The sequence below is a fragment of the Mastomys coucha genome, unplaced genomic scaffold (assembly GCF_008632895.1).
Source record: "Mastomys coucha isolate ucsf_1 unplaced genomic scaffold, UCSF_Mcou_1 pScaffold18, whole genome shotgun sequence".
Taxonomy (NCBI): Eukaryota; Metazoa; Chordata; class Mammalia; order Rodentia; family Muridae; genus Mastomys; species Mastomys coucha.
Genome location: NW_022196900.1, coordinates 59,771,431 through 59,796,850, shown reverse-complemented (window position 1 = coordinate 59,796,850; position 25,420 = coordinate 59,771,431). Strand labels below are relative to the sequence as shown.

Sequence of the window (25,420 nt, the reverse complement as noted above, 5' to 3'; positions counted from 1 at the left end):
AAAATCTCATAAAATAAAAAAAAAGTGTAAAAATAAAAAAAATAAAATAAAAGGAGGCTGAAGAACACTGGCTGCTCTACTAGAAGACTCGGGTTCAGTTCCCAGCACCCACATGGTGATCAGGACCACTTTTAACTCTGGTCCAGGAGCTCTCTTCTGAACTCCTTAGGCACACTGCAGGCACACTGTGCACAGACATCCATGCAGGTAAAACACCAGTACACATAAAATGAAAAAAAAATTATAAAGAAAGAAGAGGAATGCAAATATAATTGGAAGCAGTCACATCATCCCCATTTCCAGACAACTTGAATCTTTGCTGAAGACCTTAAATATGCCACCAGAAAGACTTTAAACAAAGCAACAGCATGCAAAAGCACCTGGAAAATCAATAACTGGATTGTTATATTAGTATTCTGTTGCTGTGACTAAACACCCTGGTGGGGAGCAATAGTTTAAAGGGCAAAAGGGCTTGTTTTGGCTTACTGTTCCAGAACAACAAAGTCTCAGTACGGTGGGAAAGACATGGCAATAGGCAGGGGATGCCAGGCAAGGGGCAGGAAGCTAGCTTATTATTTTGCATCCATACTCAGAAAGAAGAGAATAGGAAGTGGGGCCAGGTCATATAACCTCAAGCCTCACCGCGGTGGGGTACTTCCTCCAGTGAGGATCTAGCTTCCGAAATGTCTTATAACCTTTTTAGTAAGTGTCACCATCTGGGGACCAAGAATCCAAACACACGGACCTACATATGAGGGCAAGTTCATATGCAAATACAATTGTAACCTTTGTATATACTAATGGTGAATTTGCTGAGAAAGAAATCTGAAAAAAAAAAACATTTATGATTGGTTAAAAAAATATTACCTCGGAAAAATCCTAACCAAAGAGATAAAAGTTTTCCACAATAAAAAATTTAAGACACTGAAGGAAAAAAAAAGCTGAAGGAAACTAGAAAGATCTCCTGCCATCATGGGTGGGCTTAAATAATGGGAAAAATCCTATGTCACTGAAAATCATCTACATACTTATGGCAATTCCTGCCAAAATTCCAATGACATTCTTCACAGAACTAGAAAACTCTATTCTAAAATTCACATGGAAGGAAGTGGGGGAACATAGAGAGAGAAGAACAACTGAAAACTGACTAACGGCGCATGTGTTTGAGGACACCTCGATGAAACCAACATGTTATTTTGCACACTAACTTAAGAAATCAACAAAAACAAAAATAAGAAAGGATTATTATTAAATATCTTATCCAGAGTCTGTTTGACCAGGAAGTTTAGTGGGAGAACAGGATAGGTTTATGGACGCAAGGTAAAGACACGTAGATCAGATATGTTAGGCTTCTGTCTACAAGCATAACAGAGTATCATTAATAGTGTCAGGGATTAATAGTGAGCATGCCCAAGGAATGAGTCTCAAGTTGGGCCAGTCATTGGTTGGCCATTGTGGAAGAGTTGGGGAGAAGAATTGAGAGACCAGAATGGGATAGGGACTCCACAAGAAGACCAACAGAGTCAACTATCCTGAACCACTATGAACTCCCACTGACTGAACTACTAACCAATGAGCAAGCGTGGGCTGGACGTAGGCCCCCTACACATATGTAGCTTGGTCTTCATGTGAGTCCCCCAACTACTGGAGTGGGAGCTGTGTCTGACTCTGTTGCCATCTGTGGATCCCATGCCTCTAAGTGGACTGTGTTGTCTGGTCTTAGTGGGACAGGATGTGCCTAGTCCTGCAGTGACTTGAGGTGCCAGTGTGCCTTGGTACCTAGGGAGACCTCCCCTTCTCAGAAGGGAAAGGGGAAGGTGGAAGGTGGGAGGAACTATGTGTATCAGGTGTGGTAGGAAAGGTAGGGGCTGTGATAAGGATGTAAAGTAAGTAAATAAATAAATAAATACATAAATAAAAAAAAGAAAAAGAAAATTAGATCATGACATTTGAGTCAAGAAAAGAAAGATAACTACCATGTTTGAACTGTGGGGGATATTCACAAGATCATATTATTATAACCAAAATTATGAGGCAGGAGAAGTTTAGATGTGAAAATTAATATGAGGCAAATCTTTTGTGTTTCATAAGATAAAATCTATAAACAACTGAAACTATAATTCTCAGAAATAACTAGCTGAAAGGCTGATCAGGAATGCGGCCATCTATCAAGACAAGGCTACCCTCTCTCTCCTTATCTATTCAATATGGTACCTGAAGTTCTAGCCAGAGCATTAGACAACTAAAGGAGATCACAGGGATACAAACGTGAAAGGAAGAAGTCCAAGTATCGCTATTTACAGATGATATGATAGTGTATATAAGAGACCCTAAAATTCTACCAGAGAACTCCTACGCTGATAAATGCCTTCAGTAAAGTAACTGAATACAAAATTAACTGAAATAAACCAGTGGCCTTTCATTATATAGACTATAAACAGGCTGAGAAAGAAATTAGGGAAACAACACCCTTTACAATAGCCACAAATCATATGAAATATTTTGGTGTCACTCTAATCAAGCAAGTGAAAGACCTGTATGACAAGAACTTCAAGTCCCTGAAGAAAGAAATTGATAAGGATATCAGAAGATGGAAAGATCTTCCATGCTCATGGATATAGGTAGAGTTAACATAGTGAAAATGGCTACCTTACCAAAAGCAATCTACAGGTTCAATGAAATTCCCATTAAAATTCCAACACATTTTTTTTACAGACCTTGAAAAAGCAATTCTCAACTTCATATGGTAAAACAAAAATTCAGGATAGCTTAAGCGATCTTGAACAATAAAAGAACTTCTTGAGGAATCACTATCCCTGATCTCAAGCTATACTACAGAACAATAGTGATAAAAACTGTATGGTATTGGTATAGAAACAGATAGGTTGATCAATGGAATCAAACTGAAGACCCAGAATAAACCTACACATCTATGGGCACTTGATTTTTGACAAAGAAGCCAAAACCATACAATGGAAAAAAGAAAGTATCTTCAACAAATGGTGCTGGTCTCATTGGATCTCTGCATGTAGAAAAATGCAAATAGATCCATATTTACCACCCTATACAAAACTCAAGTCCAAGTGGATCAAAGACTTCAACATAAAACCAGCTACACTTAATCTAATAAAATGGAAAGTGGGAAATAGCCTCGAACTCATTTATTTATTTTACATCCTGATCATTGCCCCTTCCAGTATCCTCCTCCCAGAGGCCCTTGCCCCATCCCCCATCCATTGTACAGAAGACAATTTCCTGAACATAACACCAATGGCTCAGGTCTAAGATCAACAATTGACCTCTTGAAACTGAAAATTTTCTGTAAGGAAAAGGACAGTGTCATTGGGACAAATCAGCAACCTACATATTGGGAACAGATCTTCACTAACCCTGTGTCTGATAGAGGGCTAATATACAAAAGATATGAAAGAACTCAAGAAGTTATATGCCAGATAACTCAATTAAAAATGGGGTACAGAGCTAAACAGAGTTCTTAACAGAGGAATCTGGAGTGGCTGAGAAGCACTTAAAGAAATGTTTAAAGTCCTTAGTCATCAGGGAAATGCAAATCAGACAACCCTGAGATACCATCTTAGACCCATCAGAATGGCCAAACTCAAGCAACAACAGCACATTCTGGCAAGGATGCAGAGAAAGGGGGAACATGCCTTTGTTGCTGGTGGGAGTGCAAACTTGTTCAGCCACTCTGGAAAATTTGAAGGACCTGAAGAGGATAGGAACTCTATATGAAGACCAACAGAGTCAACTAACCTGGACTGTTGAGGGCTTTCAGAGACTGAGCCAACAACCAAAGAGCATACATGGGCTGGACCTAGCCCCCCCCCCCCAGTGTAGCGGATGTGCAGCTCAGTCTCCATGTTGGTTCCTCAACAACTGGAGGGGGGTGCTGTCCCTAAAGCTGCTGCCTGCGTGAAATCCATTTCCCAACTGGACTGGACCTCAGTAAGAGAGGATGTGCCTAACCCTGAAGAGACTTGATGCACCATGATAGGAGGCGCCCCCCCCCCCCCACCTCTCAGAGGAGAAGGGGATGGGGGATGGGGCAAGGGCCTCTGGGAGGAGGGTACTTGGAGGGGGCAATGATCAGGATGTAAAATAAATAAATTAATGGAGAAGAAAGAGGAAGGGGCAGTCAGGGAGGGAAGGAGGCAAGGAGGGAGGGAAGGAGGGAGGCAGGGAGGGAAGGAAGGAAGGAGGGAGGGAAGAGCCAAGCAGCAAGCTAAGCTCACTGAGTGTTGCTGCCTCCAGGGGGCAGCACTCACGGATGACTGCTACAGGCTTGGAAGGCCCTGAACGACTCTACTCAAAACGGAGTTCTACTTTTTGTCTTTCAAAGCTGGAAATATGTTTCTTTGATGAAAGCGTAAACCCAACATTTCAGTTAAAACTAACAGCTTAGACGCTTTGTTGAAAAATTCCTGGCCTACATGAGATGCTCAAACACAAAAAGAAGCAAAGAAGCTGTGCAAGTGCGTGGCCTCAGGGAGAAGATGCACACCAAGGCCTGCTGCAGTCCCTCCTCCCCTCCCCTCTGTGACAGGATGTGTGTGCGGTCGCTGCTGTATCTGGGTCTCAGGGATGCTTCCGAAGCTTCTGTTCTGTGACAACTGAACAGTGCCACTGGACTACATTTCTTTTTCTCTTGGTGTCTAGAAAGTACAGTTTCCAGGGAAGTTGTAGAAAAGAGAATTTCTACAACTATCCCCCCCCCCCCGACTGCTCCATGCCTCTTCATATATAAAATACAAAAATATATAAAATAAAATGAAGACCCATAATTCTATGAGACTTCGTCAGATTTCTGTGCAGAGAAAATTTTCTTTAAAGTTACTCTATGTTATAACAATTTTCAAAAATCAGTGAAGCTTGGACTGAAGAATCAAATGCTTACTGCATTTTCCTAACTGTAAACTGAACAGAATGTATTTGAATATATACCAGGAGGAGGGGGTGGCAGGGAGCCTACTCACTCTATTTTAGACAGGGTACTTATATGTGGATTTGTGTGAAAAACTACATCCAGTAGGGATTAATTTCAAAACCAAGTTGTCTTAGAGTTTCTATGATTAAGGAGGAAAGAGTGGGAGGAAAGAGTTTATTGAGTTTACACTTCCACATTGTTGTCTATTACTGAAAGAAGCCAGGTCAGGAACTCAAACAGCAGGATCCTGGAGGCAGGAGCTGATGCAGAGGCCATGGAGGGGGGTGCTGCTTGCTGGCTTGCTCAGCCTGCTTTCTTACAGAACCAAGGACCACTGGCCATGGGGGTGGAAACACCAACAATGGGCTGGGCTCTGCCCAAGGATCACTAATTAAGAAAATGCTCTACAGCCAAATCTTATGGAGACATCTCAGTTGAGGTTCCCTCCTTTCAGATGACTCTAGCTTGTGTGTCAAGTTGACATAAGATGAGCCAGCACACAAGGTTGAAAAAGTATACTATATAAAAAGGATTATAATTCTCGGACTTTTGTGATTCCCTTTATTCAGATGTTAATTCATCTGCCAGTTATATATGCTTGTTTATTGACTCATCCACCAGCTTATTATGTAATAGTTTGCTCCGAGTAGCATCTGAAATTTACAATGATCTTCCTTTATCAAAAGCTACAGAAATAATCACTGTATCAGAGTTAGTTACTATTTACTCAGTTTTTCTATTTTTTTTTATACTCAAGCTTTTCCTTTGATCAAGGAGTTTTAAAAATGATATAAACCTTATGTTTAAAATGTCAAAGCAAGCATGGTATTCTGAAGATGAACATCCTTTTGATCATCTGAGCACTCAGAGACCAAACTTCACAAGGACGGCTTGAGAAACAGCAAAGTTCACAGAGCCAATATGAAATCCCATCATGACAAGCTAGGAGGCAGCAGGGATCAGTCTGAAAGGCTAACCGCTGCTACACATTGGCTCCTTTCAGACCTTCCTTTCTTCAAAGTTCATAACTAACAAGTGTAATTTGGAAGGTTTGAATGGCTTCTTGTCCAGTATCTGCCTTAACCAGGAAACAAGGCTTTGCTAACAATTGAAAATGACCATTTAATGCTACTAAATCAACACTGGTGGTTATAAAAGAACATGATTTTGATGGGGGAGTTTAATACCTGGCCAACTGATCTCATCCATCCTTTTAAGCAACTTGAGTTAGAGAGCTGCTCCTAATTCTTGGCTATTTAGGACATGTGGGATGCTGTATGCCGTTAAGGATGCAACTTCAGCAGCGTTTACTTCTAGGGATGATCAGCTACCGATAGATAATTCACTGTCCAAACTAGCTCACTGCAAGTTAAAGGGGGTCACTAGGCACAAATTTTTCAGGATGATACCAGGCAGCCTGGGGGTATGTTAGCACTTTAGATAAGAGAGATAGATTACAAGGACTGGAACTTATTAGGGCATGAAAAAGTCATGGTGTCACTAGCAAACAAGCTTGAGCTCAGAGCTTGGGTCACTGTATAGGCTGGACAAACACTGAAGTTATTTTAGGAGAGTCTGGGGAATGAGCAACATTTGCATATCTACACATCACAGGCCAGGCTGGGGTTTAGGATTAACTAATTCCAGACACTGATGGTTGAGAAAAACACCTCCAATATAGTCAAGATATATTCTGGTACAAGGTAGGGCTGAGCCTGTAAATATTGGGCTTGAGTGGCTTCTGTCTCTGGGCCTAGGGCAGGTTGATTGACTGAGCATCAGGACCACCGTTTTCTGGAGCCACACAGAAGAAGTCTTTCTTTTGCAGGATGTTTCTTCAAATGTCTGCCTTTGAGCTTGCATTAGGTAAGCAGGGTTTTAGCGATAGGAAATGTAATGGTCCACATGGAGCACACAGGTATTTCAAAAGAGGTCCCTCTACTAGGAGAGGGTAAAGCTCTGAACACACTTTTGGTAGAAGCACATGTCCTACTGTCGGTTTATATTAAATAAATAGTTTCCCCCCACTCCCCCAGGAACCCTTTATTGAATTGAATTTGGCGATCACCTTGGCCTTCCATTTTACACATGTACATTTTTTATGATGAGTTGACCCCAAGCAAGTGATTACATTCACTCCATTAAACTTGGAAGCAGGCCTGTGTGGATTCTCGGGTGTGGTGTGGGCTTCAACTAGTCCCTCCATCCTTGGATTCCTCCCCAAGGATGAGGTGATGAAGACAAGATGATTAAACTCCTTGCAAACACTAAGTAAATGATGAAGTAAGATCTGGATCTAAGTTTGTGGGAATGTTTGTCTTTTCATTCACTCATTCAGCTACTATACTGGACGCTGAGGACATAGTTCTAAGCTCAAGGCAATGCCTCCAGAGACGGTGAAATGAGCTGCCTCATGTTTCTCATGTATTGACCCAGATTTGTATTGTCTAAAATATGACAATAATTCTCCCTATGACTTTCCTGGATCTCTCTAGTAATATTTTAAATGTGTAATATAAAAGTAACGATTTTTTTTTTACATTCTTTACAGGGCCATTTTGTAAATGTTAACAAGCAGTTTGCGCTGGATGTAGTTTTCACACAAGATCACATAGACGTACTTCTGTCTAATATAGAGCTGAGCAAACTTCCTGCCACTTCCTCCTTCTGGTGTATAGAGGCAGCAGAGGCCTCCAAGTCAGCACACTCTTCCCCTACCAACCTCAGAAAGCCATTCATTCCTTTTATGTGGTCCTAGACTTTACTCCCAGAACAGCCAAGATAGCAAGTCAGCTGATGCGGACCTACTGGCTTTGATTCTTTCACATTTCACTAACGTGTATATAGAATAGTGACAACTAACGAAAACCTATTTGGTGCATTGCTTGTTTGCAGGATGTTGGGTGATTTGACTGGCTTTTCTGAATGCTGTGTTGGTAGCTGGACAACTGTAAGGATGCTGTCTACCCATGAAGAACAAAAGGAGACTGGCTTCAGGGTTAGGGTGATCAGCAGTCTCAGTTGTCAGTTTGATGAGATGTAGAATCACCCAGGATATGGGCCTCAGGTTAACCGGGATGGAGAGAGACTCACTCACTGTGGTTAGCACTGTTGCTGGGGCTTTTGTCCTGTAGCATAAACTGAGAAAGTGAGCTGAGCACCAGAATTCACTGCTCTCTGCCCCTTGGCTGTGGCTGGTGATAACCTCAACTGTGAGTCAAAGACAACCCTTTCTTAAGTTGCTTTTGTCAGAGTACTTTGTTACAGCAACAGGAAAAATAAATAATACATAGGACTGGGCAGTGGTGGCACACGCCTTTAATCCCAGCACTTGGGAGGCAGAGGCAGGCAGATTTCTGAGTTCGATGCCAGCCTGGTCTACAGAGTGAGTTCTAGGACAGTCAAGGCTACACAGAGAAACCCTGTCTCAAAAAAACCTAAATAAATAAATAAATAAATAATGCATAAAGTTGGTGCTCATAAGTAGGGCTTTTGCTGTGAAAATCCTGACCATATTGTTCTTAGGTCTTTGGAACTAATTTAAGGGAGAAACGTGACAGTTTGGAGCTTTGGGCCAGAAAAGCTCGTTGATGCTGGAAGCAGAGTTTAAACGAGCTATTCTGATGGGAACTTGAAAGACAAGAATGACCAGAGACACATGGACAGTGTAGGCCTAGTCCATGAGGTATAAGAAAGGAGCAAGGACTCCACTGGGAACAGGAATAGGCCATTCCTCTGATACTTTGGCCTAGAATCTGGATTCATTCTGCTGTGTCCTGAGAACTTGAGTGAAGTTGAATTTAAAGTTAATGGACTAATTTGTTTGATGGGAAATTTCAAGACAGGAGAGCATTTAGCCTGGTGCTGAGAGAACAATTGTCATTGTTTAGAGATGGGCACCACTGGAAACAACTTGTATATCACTGGGACAGTGGGAGAGATGTCCCAAGGGTAAAACCTCACTCATCCAGTCTGGGCCTTGTGAGGAACCAAATTCATTTGAAGGAAGAAGGCCTAAACCAAAGGGGTTCCCTTCTCTATATGATGCTAGCATGAGAGATGCAAGATCGAGGGAGTCACAAAGTCCTGATCCATAGTTTTCAGACAGTGTATAAAGCAAGAGAGGCAGGGTTGGAGACCCTGCAACATGCAAACATGCCCTGAAGTGGAGATTAAAGGTGGAGCCTAAGTTAGAAGGGTGATGTCAGGATGATGGGGATGTTAGGACCATGGGATTCCTACAAAAGCAAGCTACAGGTATAGAATGGAGCTGATATGAAAGATTCCATATATGCTACAGCCATCAGGATGAGAGGAGTTTGGGGGTACATAAAGCCTAGATGTGTCTTCTGAAGCCCAGGTGATACAATCACAAACTCCAGATACTAGACACAGAGGTGCAGAATTTGGTGTTTGTTCTACTGGATTTATATATTGCTTTGATTTGATCATTCCTTGTTATGTCCCTATTCTTCTCTTTTGGAATACGAATGCTTATTCTGCACCATTTCATATTAGAACTATCAAACTTGTTTTTATTTTATAGGCGTTAACAGCTGAGTGTTTTTCTTGAATCTTCGATGAAGTGAGAACTTTGGACTTTTAGATCAGTGGAATTGTTTGTGACTATGGGGACTTTTGAACTTGGATAATATTTTGCTTTATGAGATGAACAAGAGAGGTTGGGTCAAGAGGTGGAAGGTACTGGTTTAAAGCATTGTGATTGGTGTTATATTAACAAGAGGCAGAGTGCAATGGTTGATCTCTATTGTCAAATTGAGATCTAGAATCACCTAGATGGACCTATGGGCAAGCCTGTTTGATATTCTCTTGATTAGGGTAATTGATATGGACAAAATCATCCACTGTGGGTGGTACCATTCTCTGGCGGTGGGTCCTAGACTGCATACAAAGGAGAAAGCTGGCTGAGCACCAGCATTCATTGCTCTCTGCTTCTTGACTGTACAAACAATGTGAGCAGGTACCTGGTGCTTCTGGCCCTATGACTTCCTCACCACAGTGGACTGTAACCTCCGACTATAATCCAGAATAAGCTCTTTCTTTCTTAAGTTGCATTTGTGAGATTATTTTATCACAGAAATAGAGAAAGTAAGACAGCCAATGTTCTTGGTTTTTTTTTGCTTTTATTTGAGTCAAGATCTTGCTGCATATCTAAGACTAGGCTTGAACTTAGTATCTTATGGTCTTTGCTTCCCAAGTACTGGAATGGTATATGCCATTTATATTTAGCTTTGATTTCAAGTTTATCCCACAGCAGAGCAAACTTGGAATCTATTGTATAGAGTCATTTATTGTAGGGAATTCTTTAAACCCATTCACTAGCACATGGATATAACTTCACCATAGAGAGTATCTCTTTGTAATGAGGGTGTACTAGGTTTCCGTAAAGGTTAAGTGCTATATACTCTTCATTCATCTTCTAGATATTTACTGAGAGCTGGTGCTATTCTAGAGAATGTATGAGAATGGTGCAGAGTATTTCTAGGTCCAAAGGGAATACCGCTGCCAAGAGTGAAGCCATGCTATTCCTGTGTGCATGAATCAACTTCAAATGAGCCAGCCAAAGCTGGAAGTGCTCTGAGGAGAAAAAAAAAATGCACATCTGTGCAGATATTGGAGAAGACTAATTAATACTACTTAATTTGAACTTGGCCATGATGGTACAAGCTTTTTAAAAGCCTTCTGAATGGACTGGGAAGTGTGAAGTCTTAGAAGGAACGTGAGGGTGGAGCAGATAAAAATATGAGAGAAGTTTTCAAAGTGATCAAAGTCTGCTGGTTGGAGAGGCAATTGTACTAGTTTGCAAGGTTGGGAGGGGCAGGAGAGGTAAGAAAGAATTATGTCTCGCTGCTTGCCTGTGGGAAAGCCCTCTGGGCTCTGCTGGCTGGAGACACAACCCAGGCAAATAAAGGTGGAAGGAGCCGGCACAAAGAGTGGAGGATGCTGGCAGGGACCCAAGGATATCAATAAGTAGAAGACTGGATGGCTTCCAGTGTCCTTCCCATAGGACTATTGGGAAGACTATCTGGGAACGAAATGCCCAGGAAGAGAATGCTGAATATTTTGTTAAACAAGAGGAAAGGAGGCCAAGGTCAGCAACATCTGGGATACTACAAGTAGAGTCTGGGAAGCATTCATTACAGATGTGAGACTTAAAGTTAGATGCTGTAGGATAATGGGTAGATGAAGTTTAATTGACAGCATCTGTCTCTACCACTTACATGACCCTAGCATGTAAATACACTGGGTTTAAGATTGTTGGCGATCTTGTGAAAAGGAACACACTAAGCAGGCAAGATGGCTCCATAGCTGAAGTCTTTTGATACAAAAGATGGAGAGTAACTGAGAATCACACATGACGTCAACATTTGGTATCTACATTCACATGCTTACACACACACACACACACACACACACACACACACACACCTACACACACACACACACACAATCAAAACAAAACGATAGCCTGATGACATGAGCTGAATTACAATGGAAGGAGAGCTGACTCCTTCAAGTATTCCTCTCATCTCTACACATGCACTGAGCCTGCCCACTCATGCAAACCACACACTAAAATTAAATAAAATTAAAAAAAAATTAAAGGGATCACACTGATTGGTTTGACAATTTAATGTCATTTCATTACTGAAAATGGATTCAGGAAATATTAAAATATCTGTTACATGTCACCTATTTGCTCAATCATTTCTTGGACTTTAAATATTTCATGTGTAGATGTTAATTGCTAAGGAAAAGTATGGAAGCAGTTCTTACTTGGTGATGATGGCAGGAGAAGTTCCCGTATTACTATTTTATACATAGGCTCATCTTTAGTCAACAGTTGGGCAGCTTCCAAGTTCACTGGATTTTCTAGGGTGGGGTAAGAAAGCAACAACTAAAAGAAAACACAGAAAACAGGTTTAAAAGAAAAATTTCTTGGAAACCAATGCATATAAACCCAACAAACATAGCAAGTGCCTACTATGTGCAGCCCTGGAGATGGGTATAGTGATGATGTAAACATACAGAACGGCTGGGTGGTGGCGGCACACGCCTTTGTTCCCAGACCTTGGGAGGCAGAGGCAGGTGGATCTCCAAGTTCCAGGCCAGCCTCCAGAGTGACTTCTAGGACAGCCAGCGTTACACAGAGAAACCCTATCTTGAAAAAACAAACAAACACCCAACAAATAAACAAAAGAAACAACGAATACCCTCAGGGAAACCACTCTACCTTGGTTTTATGCTATGTATTCATGAAACGCTGGCATCAAAGCAATTTTTTTTTTACTATAACATTCATTCCTATCATGTAAATTTAAAGTGGATTTTTATGTAAAGCATTGGAAAAAACTCCCATTACATAGTAACAGGAGTCCACATTAGATCATGGCTAAACACACATGTACGGGAGCTTACACACATGCCTATACTCCTTCTAGGTCATTAACTGATTAATTTATTATCAGTAGTAATTTTCTATGATTGTTGTCACTACCACAAACTAACATCTTAGAAGATACAACATTATAATCTCTGTATAGTTAGGTGGAAATCCAGGATGCAGGTCTAGTTTCCAGATTTAACAAGGTCAGAAGCCGAGCATCAGCAGGCTGAGCTCTTGGGAGAAGACTCTGGATGAAGCACCATCCATGTTCTTCCAAGCATGAGGTTGGCTGAATTTAGTTCCTTGTAGCTGTAGGATTCAGGATCACATTACTGTTCAGATTGTTAGCTGTGTGCCACCCTCTGCCCCTACAGGGAGAATGTCTGCAGGGAGAATCTTAGTCATTGAGGCACGCCTGGCAAATGTTATTTCATATTTTCTCATTAACTGATATGCGAGGGGCTAACCTAAGATGGAGGTATATGCTTTTTAAGGATGTGGATCTCATGGTGATTATGACATTTGGGAACCAGACAATGACCTAAGGAGAGAGTACATTTGGTTTCATTATTCCTCAGCTTTGATATGAGTTTACAAGAGAGAGCAGCTAGCACTGTCTGGAACACAGAAGAAAGCCGAATATGCTAAGGTGTAGCCAGTGGCTCATCTATGAGGCAGGGAGGACAGAGTATTATGAAATATTCACGAGGAGTCGGGCTCAGTGTTAGAGGCTGAAATAAAGCTTTACTGTATCTCCACAATTGAAAACATCTTGATGCTTCTCCCCCCCCCTTTTTTTTCCATAAAATGTGTATCTTTTGATTGGGAAGGGCTTTAACTATCAATTTCAAAATAAGTCTGCAGCTAAAGATCCATTCTCTAGTTCCTGATGAAGAAATTTTGATTGACACAGCTTGCTCCTGCTTTTTGAGCATTTAAATATGCTCTGTACATGGTAACCCTTATGTGATGAGTAAGTGGGAGAATTAAATACGGTAAAGCAGTAAGTTAGGCATGCAGGTGCATGTCTGTAATTCCAGCCCCCAGGATGGGGAGGCAGCAGAATCATGAGTTCAAAGCCAGCCTGGGACTACATAGTGAGCCTCCCACCTATATTAAAGAGAATCACACACACATACCATATACACATGAACATACACCATTACAACAACAGTATTCTTACCTGTAGATCAAGTAAGATGCTGTGTACAGAATAACTTGTGTTCCATTTGTCAGGCTTGTTCAAAAAGTCTATGTTGGGTTTACCGGTATATGGGTGTACTGTATTAAAATAATGCATTAATGTTATCAATTGGAACTTATAAAGCATCATAATGACACATCAAGAAAAATAGTGCCCAACTTCTTAGAGGGACAAGTGGCGTTCATCACCTGAGATCGAGCAATAACAGGTCTGTGATGCTCTTAGATGTCCGGAGCTGCACATGCGCTACACTGACTGGCTCAGCGTGTGCCTACCCTACACCGGCAGGAGCGGATAACCTGTTGAACACCATTCGTTTAAAAAAAAAAAAAGAAAAATAGTGTTTCTACTCTTCTCCTAATTCTTACAACAATAAACACTGGATGGATATTCAGGATCTACCAGCTTTTCTGTTTAACTTATAGGCTCCTGTGCAGTAATTGCTTACTATAAATTTCAAATTTAGGGTTTTTTTTTTTTGAGGCTTGTGTGTATGTGTGTGATTCAAATGTACATGTGTGTGTGCATATGGATGTGCATGCCTGTGAATACCCAGAAACCAGAGGAGGAGGTCAGGTATCCTGTCCTATCTGTCTTCATCTTACTTCTCTGAGGAAGGGTCTCTGGTTGAGCCTGGTGGTCCGCTGTGCCTCAGCAGTCCTCTTGCCGGGAGCCCCCCACAGTGCTGGGTGTTATAAGCCTGTGTTACTATGGCTAGAGCTTTTCATGGGTGCTCAGGAGCCAAAGTCAGGTCTTGCTGCTTGCACGAGCCATCTTCAAAACTACATTTTCATTACAAAAATAATACTTGGGAGAAAAAAGTATACAAGACAATATAAAGTGAAAAATGAATGTTTTACTGCCTAATAATTCCACTCCAGTCACGTTGATCTATAGACTTCTGTCTGTATAAATACTAATCAGTGCTCATGTGCTTATCACATAAAATGATATTTTTATGTTTTGTTTTCAAGGTGGTTTTTTTCACCTAAAATAAATTTACAACATATTTCCAGATGTATTTATTTATTAAAGTTTACTTACATTCATTTATTGGTTTGTGTATGTGTGTGCAGTGCATGGTTGGAGGTCAGAGGATAACTAACTTGTGGAGTTGGATTTTACTTCCCACCATGTGGGTTTTGGTGATTTTCAGGCTGGTAACCAATGCGGGGCCTCCAGATATGTTTATTTAAAAGAGATATAAGTACCTACTATGTGCCAAGCAATGATGATTCTAGGGATACCACAGTGACCAAGGAGGACCATATTTCATGGGTCTTCATCTTTCTATGCAGGGGAAAGATATAGTATGAAGTAAGTTTCACTTAATATTTTTCTATATAAAAAAATTCCTATGTTAACAGACAGTGTGATTATAGTGTGTTCCTTGTATACATAGGTGTGGAATCCATGGATTCAGTAGAAGATCAAAAATATTAAAGAAAACCATTCATACTGACTTGTACAACCTTTTTCTTGTGGTTATTTTTGAAACAATAAGGAATGTTAACCATACACAAAGCATTTTCATTGTTAAGTAATTCAGAGATGATTTGAAGTGTATAGGAGAGGGTGCAGCAGGGTATGGGTTAAGTGTATTAGGAGCAAGCATCCTTCAATATAACATACTGTTGTGCTACTACATATAGACTATAAATAATCTTTAAACCTGGAGTTTTAGCCCATAGGGATATATGTATGTTATAGTTGACTAGAAATTTTCAAATCACTTCCCTAACAGATCACCATTATGTCAAGGAATAATGTCTGCCCAAGCCTACTAAAATTGAATTTTAATGTCTTTTAACATTTTGTAAACAGAAGTGATAAATCACAATATTTGGGGTTTTATTTGCATCTACTTTTTTTATAATGTGATTGTTTTGTTGTGTTTCCTCTATCTGGTGTTTGTCAGTAGATTTCATGCCATTTTCTGCTACTTCACAAGAGTTTTCTTAATGTGGTATAGATAGTATATCCTGTGTACCATAAATGTTGTCCAAGTTTGCAGAATGCAGTGTTTTTGTTTTTGTTTTTTTTTTTTTTAGTTTGTTTATAATGTGTGTAGCTAAAGAGGTTTAAAAAACAAGTTTATGTAATTTAAATGTCACGGTTTTCAGTAGTTTCATGGAACAACTTCCATACAAACCCACAAAGAGCTACATTACATTGTCGCCTTCCTTAGAATTCAATTAAAAACAATACAATGCTTCAGGAAATTGTTTCATGTATAAACAATCTAGCACAACAAGCTAACACATTTTTGCTCTCAAAGGTTGAATTGACTGGTGTATCGTTTTTATAAAGTGAAAAGTTACATTCAAATATAATAGTAAATGATACATGGTTATGTGTCTTATTCAGTATTTAAAATGATCTTTTACAGAATGCAAACAAATGCAGGAAAGAGGCCCGAGAGATGGGCTCCTCAGTTAAGAGCATTACTGAGTCTGGTTCCAGCACTCACACAGAGTTGCTCATAACTACACGGAACTCTAGATCCAGGGGACCCAAACCCCTCTTCTGGTCTCCACAGGCATCACACTTGTGTGCACACCACCCCCTTCACATACACAAATAATTGAAAACAAAAAAATGTAAATGCAGGCAAAAGACCAGGCCATTTTAAGTAAAGCTAGATTCAAAATTATATCTCAACTATGTAGGAAAATGAGAATGGATTTAGTAAAATATTGAAAATGGTTTTAGTAATTATTAGGATTCAAAGAGATTGCCAGTTTTTCTGGCTTTTAAAGTTTTCCCCAACAAGTATTTAATTAGAAGTTTCTAACAGGGAAAGAACATGGCTATTAAACACACACACACACACACACACACACACACACACACACACATATACACACACACAAACACACACGCACACACACACACATATACACACACACACACGCACACACACACACACACATATACACACACACAAACACACACACAAAGGATTGCATAGACAAAGCCAAAAAAGTCAAAATAGGAAGGATCTCACCATTACGCCTTACCATTTGGATGAAAAGGAATTGTTACAAATTTCACAACTGGAGGAACCAAGTTGTACTCTTGTGAAAAATCTAATGTCAGGTGGAAAATAACTCCTGTAATATAGAAATGAACGATGCTATTGAACACTGGAGGTCTTTCTATGATTAAACCTATTCATAATTTTCTTATTTTCTCCTTAAATGTCATTTTCTTCTTTAAATTTATTTTTACATTATTTATGTTTATTTCTCTCTATGGCATATGTGCATGCATGCGTGTGCATGCACGTGTGTGTGTGTGTGTGTGTGTGTGTGTGTGTGTGTGTGTGTGTAACTAACTTGTCAGAGTTCTCGCTTCCTACCACGTGGGTCCAGGGATGGACCTCATACCATCAGGCTTGGCAGCAAGTGCTTTTGCTGAGCCATCTCACCAGATTTCCCTGTGGATTTTCTTAAATTCCTACACAATGCATAGACCAGTCTGTGTCCCGGACTAGACCCTTTACCCTCCAAGTGGACTAAGTTTCAGTCTCCCCACAGCTCTGTCCATTCAGTACCTCTGCCTCCTTCACACTGCCTCCTCCCACAGTGACTGACCTCACCCTTCCCAGAATCTGCCTGTAGGATGGATGGATGCTGTTCTCCTTTTGATCTTGGCCAACGCTTACATGTCAGCTTAAAAGTTGCTTCCTTAGAAAGCCTTCCCCACTTCAGCACGTGTGGTTGCTGATCCTTCTCTCGTCTTTGGCATTCTCTCCGAAATCCATAGCAACATCTATAGTATTGTCATTGGGGTTTTATATGGTTGTCTCACCCACGCCACTCAAAGGATCTCTTTTAAATAAATAGCTGAAATAACTCATGACTATTAAAGTTCATAGTGAGCCACTTCCTTGAGGATTTAACTTCTGGGAGTTTAGGGGGAAATCATAATGGGAAAACCAAGAAATACCTGTGGAAAGCTGAAGTAACAGGAATTTTGATGGGCGTTCTCTGATCTGAAGATTGTTGGCAGGCATTCTTAATAAATGTATTTATTGTGTTTGCTTAATTCACTAACATTAGGGATTGGAGTGAGGCCCTGGATTTGATCTCTACTCTCTGTCTCTCTGATTCTATCTCTGTCTCTTTCTTTCTCCCCGCTCTCCTCCCCTTCTTCCTCTCTTTTCTCCTCTCCCTCCCTCTCTCTTATGCTCTCTGTAAGACAGATTGATTTTAAAAATACAAACCTTCACAAACTGAATTCTGTAGACCTTCAATCTCAGCTTTCCAACTCATCATATCATCACTTACAGGATAAGCAACAATATCCTGCCATATAAATAAATAAATAAATAAATAAATAAATAAATAAATAAAAGCTGAAATATCTATCACAATTTTGAAAATAAGATACTAGATTACATTGAATTTCAAATTTGACTATTTTCTTAATAGTTCATTTCTTAAATCAGGGAGGTGTTGCATGCCTTAAGTTAAGGTAGCTGTCAGGAAACACATGAAATAATATAGTGAATTAAAAGCAAATTCCTAAGAATAGAAATCACTGGTGGGACAGGAAGAAAGGCTCAGTTATGTGTCTGTGCAGTATGTGTGTAGGGTATAGCCATTTATGATCCCAATTAGAAAAGAAGGGAATAGTTGGAAATTCAAAAAAAAAAATGTGTGTTTCCTGAAGGTTTCTGAAGATGATTTGGATGTCACATGGAAGGCATGATGTAAGAACATTTTCACTTAAAAATTCCAAACTCAACTCAATTACCTATGTTTATGTTTATGTTAGATTTTTTTTGTTGTGTTATGAAAGGGAATATAAAACAAATTGTTTTTCTAGTTCTAACTCTGACATGGATATTGTTTGGTTTTGGCTATGGATAAGTGCATAAAAATATGTCTAATAGTGAAAGTGTAAAATTCAATGTGAAGATCTATAGGGTCTGTCCCAAACACCATTCTAACTGTGTGGAAGTTCATTGGAATGGATTTACTTTCAGTCTGGTTACTTTTGATGTGTGATTTTTTTTTTAAAAAATTCATTTTCATATTAAACTTTATAAAACTTATTTAATAAAATTAAAATTTCAAGATTACTCTTGTATATAAAACAATCTTTCCCTGTACTCAAGTATTGTCTCTATGAAGAGACAAGAATGAATTTCATAGAAAACCTTAACAGCTATGCTGAGTGTACTTAAGCTCAGCAAATTCTTTCTGAGCCAGCATGGTGAATACGTATGCTCGGTGACCGTCCAGGTGAGCATTGTACTTATCTGCATGTATTATCCGTATTGATATAACCCATCACTGAATTTTATTATGCCAGGGAACAATAATGTCTAGATTGAACAGAAGTGTTATCTGACACAAGGTCCTGCATCTGTAATGTTTATATAGCTAATCGTAAGCATCTCTGAGGAAGGCTTTTTTTCTTTTTTAATGTGCTTATAGTAGGAGTAAAATAGAACATGTATTATAAACTACCACCAACAGAGCTATTGTTAGCGTCTCTGCACAGACTTTATGGACGGCTTTGTTTCTAAGTTTGCTTGTTGGTACTTCCCTTTCTCCTCCTTCTTTCTCTATATTTCATTTTCCATATATTAGTCCATGGCACAAATGAATGCCAATATCTTCACAGGTGACATTGAAACTGAGGGTAGTTTTTTCCTTCTGCATTAAAATTAGAAGGCAAAGACATAAGAAAGAAAGTACTGGAAAGTATACAGTCGAACACAAAAGTTAAAAACAAAGGAGCAGAAAGTGATGCCAGGTGGTAGTGTCAGGAGGCAGGATGATCTCTGAGTTCAAGCCAGCCTGATCTACAAAGAGAGTTCCAGGACAGCCAGGGCAGTTATACAGAGAAACCCTGTTAAGAAAAACCAAAACAAACCAAACAAAACAAAGAAAGAAAGGGAGGAGGAGGAGAAGGAGGAGAAGGAGGAGAAGGAGGAGGAGGATCCTGATCCTGGGGACACATCTATACTGAATCTTTCTAAGCATTAAGTTTGCTTGTCAGAAAATAAGACACGACTTAGTTTACAGTATTAATAAGTACAACCTGATGCTGCCAGCCAATGCTGGGCATACTCTGATACTCAGGGCTTCAGCTCACTAGAAATTGCCCTGCACAATGTACTTAAAATTGTCACATCATTATTTTGAAACAGTAGGAACCAAAAAATACTGTGGTTGAAAAGTTGGTGTAATTAAATCATGGTTTACAGAATAAACACAGACGAACCTGCTTCTTAAACACCATCACTGGATGAAACAGATCTCTTCATGCCACTGTACTTACCTTTTTTTTGTCTTGTTGTAACTCCTTGAAGTCTCTTTTCAGCAAGATGTAAGCTTTGGAGTACATAGTGAGATTGCTACCTGTCCTGGAACTTGTCAGGTTTACTCAGGGCAGAGCTCCTGACTGAGGTCTCTGGTCACCCTCTGACCCCTGGTTTACAGTTACTCACTCCCCAGTCAAATGTCTGCTAAGTTTAGGATTTAACATTGACTTTCTTTTCTACCTCTGACTCCGCCAGACGGGAACTTCTCCAAGGAAGACTAGGGTTTTTCCTATCTGTGTTGTCTCAGCTTCCACCCCAAGACAAACTTGGGAACCAATTGAGAGATGCCGGTGTTGTTGGCAGGCCAAGAAGAAAAGGCAAACCCCAAAGCAGCACTGCCAACTTCTTTTACTACCTGACAAGTAAAGGCTGTGTCAGCTCAGCTGGACAAAGCGAATCGGTTGCCAAGCAACAGTCCTCTGGAGGCAGTGCGAGGTTGTCATCTAATCAGCTACCTGACTGTAAATCCTCTTGGCCAATCAACGGACAGTTTCAGTGGGGCAGGCCAATGACGTCAGCATTCAGGATGATGCCATCCAACCCTCAGTGCACTCGGACACCGCAGATGTGGAGGGTCTTCCCTGGGCCCCAGGACTTGGACAGAAGCTTCTCATTAGCGCCTGTCCACCATGAACCTTTCTCTTTGACTGTCAGGTATAAAAATATATGATTGGTACCCAAAGCCCATCACCCAGCTGCCCTTTGCAAAAACCTTCCAAATTTCTGAAGTTGGAATTCCAATTTCTAAAGCTAAAACCATTCCTGCTTCCCAACTAGGCTTCTACCCCAATTTATTCACCCCCTTTCCGGTCTGGATAGCTGAAAGCCTGCACGGCTCTCTTGCTGTTCAGAGTTTACTCGTACTCACCAAACTTTACTCAAATTAAGAGCCTTGTCACTTGTCTAGACATAAACCATCCTCTCTCATAAGATCACCTGCCATAGATCTAAACTAGTATGGGAGCATGTAGTTCCTGCTTTAAGTACCCAACGGGTCCCAGCTACCTCTGAAGAGCATTTTGTCTTCATCTTCAGCATTTTAAAAGTCGACTAACTTCTAAACTAGCATTTATCCCATCCTGCTTCACACTTGAGGTGCCCCAGTTACTAAACTGCCATGCTGTATTCCTGCGTGTACCAGCCTGCCTGACTCCAGCTATTCCCTCTACCTAGATTTCATTCCTATTTCCTGATGATCAATTCTTACATTTTTGTTGAAGGTGCTGCTAAATCTGAACAATGGTCTACTAACTGGCCACCCAGTGCCCCTTGAAGCTTTATAACTCACTTAGCTGCTGGCTTCCGGGAGATGTGCTTTAATTGTGAAGGCTTCTTTTTTTTTTTTTTTTTTTTTTTTTTTTTTTTTTTTTTTTTTTTTTTTTGTTGTTGTTGTTGTTGTTTTTTTTTTTTAACTTTTATTGCATTATGATGAGAAAAGTTAAACGATTTCAATTTATCTGAATTTGTTAACATTTAAAAACATATTTTAAGTAAATAGAATTAAATCACATTATTGTTTCCCTTTTGTACCCCAACTCCTCCCAAGAGACCCCCCCTTCAATACTACAATATCTTTTTTGTCATATTCCTTAATATTTATAAAATATTATAACAATAAAAATAAGTATTATAAAAGTTGTTTGATGTAAAACAATCAATTTAACAGTCTTATGTAGATACTCATCTACAACAATAGTGAAAATACATTTTTCTCAATAAAAATTTTAAATAACTCCAAACATATTAACTGTATATTTCAAAATAATACATCACTACTAGTATTTTCTTAAATGAACATAAATATATAAAGTCTTTTTGTTTATTTGTTTTGTATTTAGTAGAGTTTGAAATCTTGGCTATTACTGTTTTTAGATACTGGATTTCATTGTAATAAGGCTGTACTCCAATGACCCTCACATCACCAAAGGATTTTACCTCTATTGTAGCTAAGCTGAGAGTTGACAGTTCTGCTGCACCAGAAATGAATTGTAGGCACGATTTTTGATACAGACTTCCTGCTATGGTCAAAGCTACTTGACTTGAGTGAGTGACTTTATTCTCAACCCACAGAGAACAGGTTACATTCATTTAAGAAATGGTGTATGTATTAAGATGGTCTATCCATAAAGTCATTCACCAACTGTTTCAATGAACAATGGTTCTACTTGGAAGGTGGTACAGACATTAGGTGAGGTAAGAATTTGGTTCATTAGCTGTGATAATTTGGAAAAGCATTCATCTCAGAGAAAGAGTAACTTAAAAAGTCCTCTTCTTCAAACTTGATACAAGAGTTACAAAGTCAAGCAAAAAATTCAGTCTCACTTTTTGTTGTTCTCTTACAAGCCACCTCCCTAGTTAATTGTCTGTGTTTCTTTTGGGTATAGAAATACCTTTGAAATATAAAAGCTGTTCTGAAAACCATAGTATAGTGTAAAAATATGAAATAAACAATACTACTGATAGAGAGGCTGAGATAGGAGAAGCAAGATTTCAAGACCCTTATGTTGTACACAGCCAGTCACTGTCACGAACAAACAAGCTGAAAGTATATATAGATTGTACAGTATTGGACCTATTTCTCCAATTACCAAATTAGAGAGACCATTGGATGACAATCAACAAATTTCTAATTCCTCACATTTTTGGATTTCAATCCATTAGGATATGTTGGTAATATTAATTTTCATATTAAGATATTAAGAAAAAGTAATTGTCACTTCCTGTTGTTTTGTTGTAAGAGGTGGAATTAGGTTTGTGTAGATTTGTTGAAAGATTACTTTCTTGCTTCTTCTAGGGTGTAGTTTTGCTCCTTATATTGATGTTTTCCATCTATTATCCTTTGTATGGCTGGATTTGTGGGAAGAAATTGTGTAAATTTTGTTTTGTCATGGAATATCTTGTTTTCTCCATCAATGGTAATTGAGAGTTTTCTGGGTATAGTGTCCTGGGCTGGCATTTGTGTTCTCTCAGGGTCTGTGTGACATCTGCCCAGGATCTTCTAGCTTTCATAGTCTCTGGTGAGAAGTCTGGTGTAATTCTGATAGGCCTGCCTTTGTATGTTACTTGACCTTTTTCCCTTACTGCTTTTAAAATTCTTTCTTTGTGTAGTGCATTTGGTGTTTTGATTATTATTGATGGGAGGTATTTCTTTTCTGGTCCAGTTTATTTGGAGTTCTGTAGGCTTCTTGTATGTTCATGGGCATCTCTTTCTTTAGGTTAGGGAAGTTTTCTTCTATAATTTTGTTGAAGATATTTACTGGCCCATTACTTTGGGAGTCTTCACTCTGTTCTATACCTATTATCCTTAGGTTTGGTCTTCTCATTGCATCCTGGATTGCCTGGATGTTTTGCTTTTTGCCTTTTCTTTGACTGTTATATCAATGTTTTCTATGGTGTCTTCTGCCCCTGAGATTCTCTCTTCTATCTCTTGTATTCTGTTGGTGATGCTTGCACCTATGTTTCCTAACTTCTTTTCTAAGATTTCTAACTCCAGAGTTGTCTCTCTTTGTGATTTCTTAATTATTTCTACTTCCATTTTTAGGTCCTGGATGGTTTTGCTCAATTCCTTCACCTGTTTGTTTGTGTTTTCCTGTAATTCCTTAAGGGATTTTTGTGTTCCCTCTTTAAGGGCTTCTACTTGTTTACTCGTGATCTCCTGTAACTCTTTATGGGATTTTTTTCTTTCCTCTTTAAGGGCTTGTACCTCTTTACCTGTTTTCTCCTGTATTTCTTTAAGGGAGTTATTCGTGTCCTTCTTAAATTCCTCTAGCACCATTGTGAGATATGATTTTAGATCCAAATCTTGCTTTTTCTGGTGTTTTGGGATATCCAGGACTTGCTGTGGTGGGAGTACTAGGTTCTGATGAAGCCAAGTAGTCTTGGTACCTGTTGGTAGTATTCTTGTGTTTGCCTTTTGCCATCTGCTGATCTCTGGTGTTAGATGTTCCTGCTGTCTCTATCCAGTTTGGCCTGTTCATTGATAATAACCTTGTTCAGCTTAAACTTTGACGGTCATATTGGTGGCACTTAATCAGTATAGTTTCTGATGTTACCAAGAGACACAATCTCCCAGAAAGCTTCATGACTGAAGTTCCCCAAGCCTTAGGTATGGGAGTGTTTTATAGCAGTATTCACTGGACGTGAGCTCACCAGTTCTTCATTTTGGTTGTGGTTTTCTGTAATGGTTTCCATCTGTTGCAAAGAGAAATTTCCTTGATGAGGAGTGAAGACTATACCTTTCTTTAAGTACAGGGACATTTATAAGTAGGTATTAAGTATCACACTGGTTTAGTAAATTAGTGGCTGTAGGCTAATGATTCTCCAATAGCTGAGGCTTCGCTAGCATTGAGTAGTTAGCTAGTTCCAATGCCTGAAATGATATCTCTTTTGTGGAATGGGTCCTAAGTCCAATTAGAGAGCTTTTGGTTACTGCCAAACTATTTACACCACTGTTGCCCCTGTAGGATTATGGTACCATGCTGGTTGTTGATGTGGTTTGTAGGCATCATAGCTAGGTAGGACTACTGATCACATCTCTCCTTTGGAAGCTTTCATGGTGCTTTCTGGTACCATGAAAGCTAGTCCTCAGGGAAGGGATATCCAGTTTAGTTCCAGCTGAGGGGTCTCTAAATTCTATTTCTGAAGTGCACAGTGTCTTCAATAACAGAGACTTACCTTCCAACTCTGGAAGCTAACCAAGGCCAATACCAATAGACTGTATGTTTTGGGAGTATCTAAGACAGCCCTGGCTAACAACTCAAAGGAGGGTTTCTCATGACTGGGTTTTTGTTATGTGATCTTTAACTCTTAGAGGGAACATTGCCAGACTAAATGAGAAAAGCTACTTTGTCTATATAGTTATAAGACTAAGTCATGTATGTTGTGAATTTTTAAAAGTGAATAGTTAGTAGTATGATTCCTTGTGGCTTTTTCAGACATCCATGTCATTATTTTATCCATCTCCCCATTCTCTTGTACTTATTCCCTCCCTGTTCCCTAAGGAGCACCCTCCCCATTTCCCCTATCAGATCACGCGTATCCTGTTATTTCCCTTTATCCTCTTTCCATCTTCTCTGTATTTGTCTCCCTTACTCTCCTAAGGAGTCCCCGTTTTCCCATTCTGTGATTAGATCACTTGTCCCTCCTTCTATTATTCCCTAACCCCCCCTATCCTGGCAACAGTCCTACTTACCTGGTTTTTGTAGTTATTGTATGCTATGTACTCACATCTGAAGATTTGAAACTAGGTGTTGTGTTTTATTAAAAAAAGAAAAAGAAGCCAGGGATATGTTTGGTGGAGGTGTGATATGGTGCAGGGGAAGAGGGTGCCTCTGCAGGCCCATGCTAAAGGCATCCCTTTCCCAGAAGGACCAGCCACATGAAGGTAGAGTACAATAGTATAGAATAGAGTTTATTTGAGGCATGGGGAGGTGAGTTGAGCGAGTAGTAGGAACAGAGAAAGGCAGAGAGAGAGAGAGAGAGAAAGAGAGGAAGGGAGGGGGAGAGAGAGAGAGAGAGAGAGAGAGA

The 25,420-nt window shown here is 39.7% G+C and overlaps 1 protein-coding gene and 1 long non-coding RNA gene across 5 annotated transcripts in view; one reads left to right on the top strand and one right to left on the bottom strand.

The window, feature by feature from the left end:
• Positions 1–20,360, bottom strand: part of Ube2u (ubiquitin conjugating enzyme E2 U) — a 66,746-nt gene extending 46,386 nt beyond the window's left edge. Inside the window, exons 1-5 of one of the 3 annotated variants that reach the window (XM_031377943.1) lie at positions 19,852–20,360; positions 17,783–17,864; positions 16,575–16,667; positions 13,534–13,631; positions 11,741–11,861 (exon numbers count right to left, since the gene is read on the bottom strand). In XM_031377943.1, the coding sequence (XP_031233803.1) occupies positions 11,741–11,861; positions 13,534–13,631; positions 16,575–16,667; positions 17,783–17,864; positions 19,852–19,917 (460 nt within the window). In that variant the 5' untranslated portion in view covers positions 19,918–20,360. Of the gene's footprint in view, positions 1–11,740; positions 11,862–13,533; positions 13,632–13,742; positions 13,854–14,765; positions 14,845–16,574; positions 16,668–17,782; positions 17,865–19,851 lie in introns of those variants that run through there. The other 2 variants (XM_031377944.1, XM_031377945.1) reach the window with 2 other exon arrangements.
• A 60-nt stretch (positions 20,361–20,420) lies between these two features.
• Positions 20,421–25,420, top strand: part of LOC116096293 — a 29,969-nt gene continuing 24,969 nt past the window's right edge. For both annotated transcript variants that reach the window (XR_004120940.1, XR_004120941.1), the window contains exon 1: positions 20,421–20,548. This is a non-coding gene — a long non-coding RNA (uncharacterized LOC116096293). The remainder of the gene's footprint in view (positions 20,549–25,420) is intronic.